We start from the raw sequence: 9,252 nt of genomic DNA on the forward strand, positions 1-9,252 counted from the left end.
ATTGGAAGGAGGGCAAGTATCGAGTGGATGAAGCGATATAAAATCCTAGAAAAATCTAGCGGATGAATGGAATCACAATCATTTTAATGACGCAGAGGAAGTTACTTTTTGTGTGCGATTATTTCTAGAGCCATTTTGCAGAGATGCAAAACGCCACGTCAAAATCCGACCCCAAACCAAAGGTCCTAGATCTCTAAATGCCAGGCTCCTTTAGGGCAACCCTAGCCCCGGGGGCCACATCGCGGTTCGCCACAGCAGCAAATGCCAGGAACAGGGGAAGGGGCAGATTTAAGAAGTGCGTAGTTGCCGAGGGGAGGGCAGAGAAGGGGGGAAACGATGGCGAGGCTCTCCCAATTTTATTTGAGCACATCCTGCTCAGAGCCTGCGTTTGTTTTTTTGTTTTGTTTTTTGGTCTTCAGAGCCACTGGTACTTTTCCCATTGGATAAAACGCTGGAAGGGTGAGGGAGAGGGGCTTCTTCCCCTTACCTTTCCTTGCAGCCAATCGCCCTGCAGTTTCCCTCTCGTCGCTGGGGGAGTCAGCTCAATGATTGGCGGGCCCGAGAGGAGCCAATCGGAAAACGATGAGGTGCGGTGTTGGCAAGCAGATTGCGTGAGAGCGGGCAGAGGTCGAGGGAGAGCTAGCGCCTCGGCGGAGGCTAGCAGCCAATGGAGAGACACAACGGGCCCTTTACGTCAGGGAGGGGGGGTCCTGGATGCTTGGCGCGGAGGGAGTAGGGCAGGCGCTGTGAGAGGGGACGCCAGAGCGAGGCTGCGAGGAGAGCTAGTCGCTTTAGGTGCTGCGGCTCAGCTTAAGGTGTGACAGGCAGCGGCGGCCTGGCTGAGAGCGAAGGGGCGAGTTCGATCCCCTGAGCTGTGAGCGCGGTCACCATGGACCGCCAGGATGAGGGGCCTCCGGCCAAGGCCCGCCGCCTGAGTAGCTCAGAGCCCTCTCAGCACGATCAGCTGCCGCCGCCGCCGCCTCCGCCGCCGCTCCTGCGACTGCCCCTACCTCCACCCGAGCAGCGCCCGAGGCTCCAGGAGGAAACCGAGGCGGCACAGGTGCTGGCTGACATGAGGGGGGTGGGACTGGGCCCCGCTCTGCCCCCGCCGCCGCCCTATGTCATTCTGGAGGAGGGGGGGGTCCGTGCGTACTTCACCCTGGGTGCAGGGGGTCCTGGCTGGGAGACTGCGATGGAGTCAGGGTACGGGGGGGCGCCCCCTCCCACGGAGAGCCTGGAAACATTCTCTCCTTCGGAGGTTTCTGGGGAAAGTCTGGAAATTGACTTTCAGGTTGTGGAGCCCAGCAGTTTTGCTGGAGAGAATGTCCTAGAAACCTGTAGCGTAGGGGAGTGGGGGTACCAGAGGTTAGCCGGTCCGAGGGGGAGGGAGGAGACTATCATCATAGTGGAAGATGACGTGGAGGATGAAAAGGAGAGCGTGAGGAAGAGGAGGAGGAGGAGGAAGAGGAAGCAGAGGAAAGTGAAGAAGGAAAGCAAGGAGAGGAATGCCGAGAAGATAGAGTGCATCCTGCAGGCGCTGGAAAACATTCAACTGGACCTGGAGGCGGTGAACATCAAGGCAGGCAAGGCCTTCCTCCGTCTGAAGCGCAAGTTCATCCAGATGCGAAGACCCTTCCTGGAACGCAGAGACCTCATCATCCGGCATATCCCAGGCTTCTGGGTCAAAGCAGTATCCTTGTCATCTATATTCATGGGCCAGGAGCCCATGACGTAAAGGGGGGGAGGGGGGAGAAAAGGTGTGGGGGTGGACCTCTATTGGAAAAATGACTAGGTTTGGTGGAGGAGGAATGGAAGGAGAGGGGCAAAACATCAGAGAAGCTGGACTAGAGATGGTGAAGGGGGGACAGGGGCACACAGCATAAAACCTGGACCACAGATGGGAAACAGAGGAGAGGAGGAACATAATATAAAAAAATGGATCACAGGCAGTAAAATGAGGAGGGTAATAGAGGGGCACACAGCAGAAAAATTAGACCAGAGATGGTGAAAGGAGGAGGGGAGGGACACACAGAAGATGAACTGACTCAGAGATGGTGAAGAGAGAGGGGAAGGGCGCATAGCAGAGAAATTGCCCAGAAAGGGTGCCTAAGTCACACCTGGCTCTCAAGCCTAGGTCTCCGCGTAGATGCTAGGGAGACCCCAATCCTGGCTAGAGAGAAGGGGGCTAGAAAGGGACTGGAGCTGCTAAAGCGTCAGGGGAAGGAGTACTTAGAAATGGAGATTAAGGAGTTAAATGAAGGAAAGAAGAGAGTAAGAAGAATCTCATTCACTATTGGTGAAAAGCTTATCTCTGGGGCACATACATACATACATGCAACATGTTAGGAATACATGGGCTTAACTTCCTGGTGGAATACATGGATATAGACCCTTGGTACCCTCCTACAACATATCACATGATCACAGGCTGTCAGCACTCAGGCACACGCAGTATTTTGTGGCCACAGGTCCTCAGCATGCAGACGCACAGCATCATGTGACTATTGGTCCTCAGCATCCAGACACACAGCATCACTTAGACACAAACCCTCACACCCAGATACACAATATCATGCGGACACAGAACTGTAACACCCAAATAAACAACATCATGAGACTACAGGCCCTCAGCAACCAGATATAACATCACTTGGGCATGGGCCTTTGGCCCCCGGACACACAATGTCTTCTGAATACAAACTCTCAGCACCCAGGGACACAACATCACAGAGACATAGGCCCTTAGCACCCAGACACACAGCAAATGTGAACCAAGGCAAGGCAACCTAATACAGAGGTTTGACATTGCATAAACACAGGCTCACTGCACAGTATCATGGGAAGAAAAGTGTGGGTCATGTCTCATGACCCACTTGCTCCACACACATCACATAAACACAGAGGGAATTCTGCTCCAGCCTCTCTTTTGCTCTGCCCTGCCTGGCCTTCCCTCCCTCCTTCTCATTGAACAGTCACTCCTTGACCTAAACTGCTCCCTCCATCAGTTCCTCAACCACCCCAAAATTTCAATCTTGATCAACCGACGCGATGAAGACATCTTCCGCTACTTGACCAATCTGCAGGTCAGGCCAAAGATCTATTTTTTATTAGGATCGGGCAAGGAATCTGGCCCTTGGAGGTGAGGGGGGTTGGGTGGGAGGGGCCTTGGTGTGGTGGGGATTCCAACGTTACCTCTACCCTGAGCAGGTACAGGATCTCAGACATATCTCCATGGGCTACAAGATGAAACTGTACTTCCAGACAAACCCCTACTTCACAAACATGGTGATTGTCAAGGAGTTCCAGCGCAACCGCTCTGGTAAGAGGCAGTCCTAGGGAAAATCCACACCCCCACCCCCATCTGTCCTTGTCCACTGCCCTCTCCATAGCCTCCTTTCCCCCCCAGGTCGGCTGGTGTCTCACTCCACTCCAATCCGCTGGCACCGGGGCCAGGAACCCCAGGCCCGCAGGCACAGGAACCAGGACACCAACCACAGCTTCTTCAGCTGGTTCTCAAACCATAGCCTCCCAGAGGCTGACAGGATTGCTGAGGTGGGGCCCCTCCTGGCATTGCCAGAGAAAGCCTTGCTAGGCTTGCTTCTGGATGCTTGGGGGATTGGGAGTAGGCTCTGGGGCTTATACTCATAACCCTCTTCCCCTTCCCCCCCTCTCTTTCAACAGATTATCAAAAATGACCTGTGGGTTAACCCTCTTCGCTACTACATGATGGGAGAAGGGGGCTACAGGGCAAACAGAAAGAAGCAAGAAAAGGAAGAAAGGTGATGGGGGTTTGGTGGCTGAGAGGTGGTTTGTTAGAGATGGGACAAAGATTAGGCTAGTGTCACACAGGATTTATAGAGCCAAATGGACCTTTGAGAGAATTCAGTCCAATATGTTTTACAAGTGGGGAATGATGCCCATAAATTGGGTGTGATTGGCCTGAGGTCATGCAGTCAGGAGCAGAAATAGGAATTTCCCCACCCTAACCTCATCCCTGGGATCCCTTGTAGCCTACTGCCTCCCTAGTTACTATCTTTCAGTGTCTGCCTTGCCTCCCACCAACCCTATACTCAACCCCAGCCTTCTCCACAGTAAAAACAGGGACAAGTGTGAGGTGGTGATCCTGGAAGACTCTGATGACTATTATGTAATGGAAGACATTATCAGCGAGACCTCAGACAGTGATGATATCACTGACAATGAGACCGTTCATGATATCAAGATCTCTGACTTCATGGAGACCACCGACTGCTTTGAGACCACTGATAATGAGATAACTGACATTAGCGAGAGCCTCTGTGACAGTGAGAGCCCTGACCACAATGAGAGCCCTGACAATGAGACCACCGACAACAATGAGAGCCCTGACGACAATGAGACCAGTGATAATAATGAGAGCTCTGATGACAACGAGACCACCGACAACAATGAGAGTGCCGATGACAACGAGAATCCTGATGACAATGAGAACCCTGATGACAACAGTGAGAACCCTGAAGACAACACTGATGACAACGAAGAGAACCCTGATGACAATGAAGAGAATACTGATGACAACGATGAGAACCCTGATGGTGGTGATGAGAACCCCAAAGGTGGCAACCGTGGCAGCAATGGCAACAACCAGGACAGCAGCGACAGTGACAATGAAGGAGACAATGAGGGCAGTGATGATGAAGATAATGATGGCAATGAAGGTGACAATGAAGGCAGTGATGATGATGGCAATGAAGGTGACAATGAAGGCAGCGATGATGACGACAGAGACATTGAAGATTACAAGAATGACACTGATGACCCTGACAAGGATCAGGATAACAGCAACAACCAGGACGACTATGAGGACGAGGTAGAGAACATCTCTGAAGAAGAATCATCAGTGGAGGAGGAAGAGGACAGTGAGGAAGGTGAGCCTAGAGCCCCTCTTGTCTTCCCTCCTTTTCTCTCCTCAGGAAAGCTGGCCAGGGTCAAGGCATCAAGGCATGAATACAGTCTGCTCTTGTGGAGAAAAGAAGAAGCATTTTGTGCAACTTTTTAAACAAAGCAAGGCCAGGGAAACTTTAACTTAAAAATGTAGCGGAATCAAAGAAACAAATTCCAGTTCTAGGTGGTGGGTAGATAGGTTGTAACAGAGCAAAAGACACAGGAAGAGTGAAGAGATAGGAGAAGGTGGGTAGAAAACTGAGAAGGACAAGTTCACACACAGGAAGAGGGGGTAAATGACAAACACATTATGATTCAGCATACCCTGTACCCAGCCTAGGGCTTCAGGGAACTCTCAGGCTTGTCTGTCTTCTGAGGATCCTTCACCAGTCCTGAAAGCTGCTTCTCACAATAAGGTCCAGTAGTCAAATATGTTGGGACATACCGCATACATGAATATTCTCAGGTAGAGTCACATATCCATTAGCACCTTAAAGGCTCTGAAAAGTCCTGCTGTAAGAAATCCATTTAAACGTTGGAACCCAGCATTTCCCAAACTTCTTGACCACAGAAGCCACTGTTTACACCAAAGCATGAATTTTAGGAAATGCTGGGAAAGGTTTGCGTGTGTGGGTTTGAGGAAGAAGGCAGTATTTAAGATGACTCCCAGGTTCAGTCTGGCCTGGATGACTGGCAAACAGAGGTGCCATTTCTTAGGATGAGGAAAGACATGGTGGCAGGATTGATGAGATGCAGGGAGAAACATGGAGTTGGAAAGGCTTGTTGGTCATAAGATGCAGGTAGCCCAGGAAGGTGATTGATTATATGTCTGGGAAGTCAGAAGATGTAAATAAAGGTGGTAACAAGCCAGAGCAGAATCCTAGCCCTGGATTCTGGGACCAGTTAGCATTAATGAAGTGTTTACTATGTGCCAGGCAATATTCTAAGTGATTTACTTATTTTATTAAATCATTTAATCCTCACAGCAAGTCTTAAGAGGTAGGTACTATTATAGATGGGGAAACTGAGGTTCTGAGAAGGTAGAATTAGGAAGAGAACTGTTTCATGGAACGTTCTCAGAAGGAGGGAATTGTCAGCAGTATCCAGTGCTGCTGAAAGGTCAGGTAAAATGAGGACTTGGCAAGAGTAGTTTCAATATATTAGTGGGGGCAGAGCCAGACCACAGTGGGGTAGGAGGAGGGACTGAGCAAGGGGCAAGGCAAAAGAGTCAAATCTTAGCTAGGAAGGGGATGGTGGAGGGTGGGCAAGGGAGATGTTTGAGCCTGGCTGTGTGCAGGCAGACCTTGGAGAGGCAGGCCCCTGGGGGAGGTAGAAGGAGCTGGAAGACCAACCACTGCTGGGGGGTTTGGCCATGGAGCTCTGGCAAATTTCCACTGAGGGCAGGGGCAAGGAAGGAGGCATTCATTGAATGAATGAGTAGATTCAATGTAGACATATATTCAGTTAGAGTAGGGAAACTGAAGGTGTTGCCACCGGATGGCATCTTCTTTCAGGAAGGGGAGGAAGATCTATCTGCCTGGCCCTAGGGTGGGAGTGGGGGTGGGGAATTGGGCTAAAGAAGACAGACTGGGGCCTGTTTGGATCAGACTGTGGAGAAGGAGCGGGGGAGCTGCCTTGGAATGAACAGAAGGTTTATTCAGCTGAGGTCAGAACTCAGAAAGGACACACACATTGACACATTACAGGGGGAGAAAAAGCGACTTTCAGAGATGTATCAATTTTGATAGGCCAGAGGCAGGGAGCCCACCCTGCTTGCCTGCTTCCCTTCCACTCCTCCCTCACTCCAGGCTTGCCTGAGTACACACAGTGGCTAGTTCCCGGCAGAGGTGCTTGGCAGGTGTACCAAGGCCCCCGAAACCCTGGCTATGGGCTCTGTTCCCTGGTAAAAGTGCTATCCTCCAGCTTCCAGAACTGTGAGAAGATAAATTTCTTTTTTTTTTTCTTAAAGATTTTATTTATTTATTCGACAGAGATAGAGACAGCCAGCGAGAGAGGGAACACAAGCAGGGGGAGTGGAAGAGGAAGAAGCAGGCTCACAGCAGAGGAGCCTGATGTGGGCTCGATCCCATAACGCCGGGATCATGCCCTGAGCCGAAGGCAGATGCCCAACCGCTGTGCCACCCAGGCGCCCCAGAAGATAAATTTCAATTGTTCAAACAAACAACAAAAAAAGAATGACATCTACCTATTCATCTAATCACCCTCCGTTTTCTACTCCTTGCCTCTCTTCCTCTTTGCAGACAGTGAACAAGAAAGCGAGGAGAGCGATAATGAGGAAGGAAGCGATGAGGAGGAAGGGAGCGATGAAGAGGAAGGGATCGAAGAAGACTCAGAAGGAGGGGAAGACTCTGAAGATTCCGACATGGAGGCGGTGCTTCAGGTCCAAAATGCTTGGGCCAACCCGGGGAAGAGGGGCAAAACTGGATAAACATTTTACCCTTGCAGGGGCTGCCTCTCTGTATCCCTCTCCCCCTTCCCCATTTGCCCTCCCCCTCAGCTAGGGCCGCGCGGCCCCACGTTGCACTTCTGGGGGGTGACCGACTTCGTAAACGGGTTTAAAGTTTATTTTTATGGTTTAGTAATTGCAGAGTTCTTATTTTGGGGGGAGGGAGAGGGGAATTCCCCCTTCCTTTTGGCCCTCTTCCCCTGCAGGCTTCTGTGTGCTGCTAAACGTATTTATTGTGATGCCTTGGTCAGGGCCCCTCTATCCCCCTCCTCGTGCTGTGTGGAGTGGATACCCTTGATCCCGAAGCGGGGAGGGCCGTTGTGGCCTTGGGGGGCTCTGCTGCCACCCTGTTCTCCCAAGCCTCTCTTTCCCTCCATCCCTCGCCCCCTCCCCCACGCTGTGCCCGCTAGCCCGCCTTGGTGTCTATGCAAGGCCGCTTGTCATTGCGGTATTCCTGTCCCCCTCCCCCAGAAGCCCCTCTTTGTTCCTTGTGAACCTTGGTAATCCTAATAAAATTCTGAGCAAATTCAAAGTGCTGCTTCTAGTCTTTTGTCCCATTTGGCGAGCCATCCCCAGGAACCAGTCTCTCTTCCACAGACCCTCAAATCGGTGTCTCTACGCAATGGCCTGCAAGATGGTGGTGTGGGGGGGGGGGTTGGCTTTCTGGGGGAGAACTCTGCAGGCCGCAGAGGTGTTGCGTCAGACCAATGCGGACCATCCTGACCAATGGCAGGGCGAGGCTGAGAAAGCCCCACCCCCTACCAGCGACTGCAGTGGACCCCGGCAGGTAGCAAACAGCTTCCCACGCCTTCCCCTCTCGCGCAGGCGCACAGAAACGCCCCGCGCCCTAGAATATCCATTTGTTCAGTGATTCATCATTTTATTTATCGTGCGTCAAACCTTTCCTCGGGCCTAGTGTGAGCTGAGTGTGGGGAACCATTGGAATCCATTTTTCTCATTTGCATGTAGTTTTTAAAAAATGATAATGTGTCGAGACATTACATCCTAATAATTCAGGAATCCTCTCGCGTTTTAGAGAGGGTGCAGGATTCCTGGAACTAGGCCTGCAAGAGAAGGCAAGAAAAGATGGCTCGAGCCAAAGAGTGCATAGAGAGAAGGGGAAAGCAAAGGGAAATTACTATGTAGCTGTGTGATGGGGTGGGGGAGTGGTCAGGAGTTGGGCGTCTGAAAGGCAGACCTTGGAAAGGCCAAGTTGTTTTAGATTTTGGATACAGTAACTTTATTTCGGTGGACACCGGAAATACCTCCAGATTCTTTGTGGCTCATAATGATAAATTTTACAAATACCCACGTTGGTCTTCTGCGATATACCTCCCGAATTTTCCATCCAACGCTCATGTTTTAATGGAAGTCTTCAGATACGGTCAGATTTCAGTTTCAGAGAATGCCCTCTGCTGGATACCAGGAGAACGGATTGGAGGGAGGGAGAGCAGTGAGGAAGTTGACGCTTATTCCTCAGGTCAGAGTGGTGTAATGGGCGGGAGGTTTTTTAAATACATTTTTTATTTTAAAAGTTTAAGACTTATAGAATTATTGCAAAGGTAATACAGAGTACCCATATACCCCACAACCAGTTTCCCCCATTGTTAACATCTTGCATTAGCATAGTACATTTGTCACAATTAATGAACCAATACCAATACATTATTATTAACTAAAGTCCATACTTTATTCAGATTTCCTTAGTTTTTAATGTAATTTTTCTGTTACAGGATGCCATCCAGAATATCATATTACATTTAGTTGTCTTGTCTTTATAGGCTCCTCTTGGCTGTGACTGACTGTTTCTCAAACTTTCCTGGTTTTTGATGACCTGGAGTCATCGACATTTGAGCAATACT

General features: G+C 50.5%; 1 protein-coding gene across 1 annotated transcript; it reads left to right on the top strand.

The window, feature by feature from the left end:
- The first annotated feature begins 664 nt into the window (after nt 1-664).
- On the top strand, nt 665-7,922 carry TSPYL2 (TSPY like 2). The gene is made up of 7 exons (XM_011234265.3): nt 665-1,690; nt 3,006-3,083; nt 3,208-3,319; nt 3,407-3,552; nt 3,682-3,779; nt 4,093-4,907; nt 7,185-7,922. Exons 1-7 carry the CDS (start codon nt 890-892, stop codon nt 7,370-7,372), a joined length of 2,238 nt encoding a protein of 745 aa, XP_011232567.2. The 5' UTR covers nt 665-889; the 3' UTR covers nt 7,373-7,922.
- The last annotated feature ends 1,330 nt before the right edge of the window (nt 7,923-9,252 follow it).

This window comes from Ailuropoda melanoleuca, chromosome X, assembly GCF_002007445.2.
Source record: "Ailuropoda melanoleuca isolate Jingjing chromosome X, ASM200744v2, whole genome shotgun sequence".
NCBI lineage: Eukaryota > Metazoa > Chordata > Mammalia > Carnivora > Ursidae > Ailuropoda > Ailuropoda melanoleuca.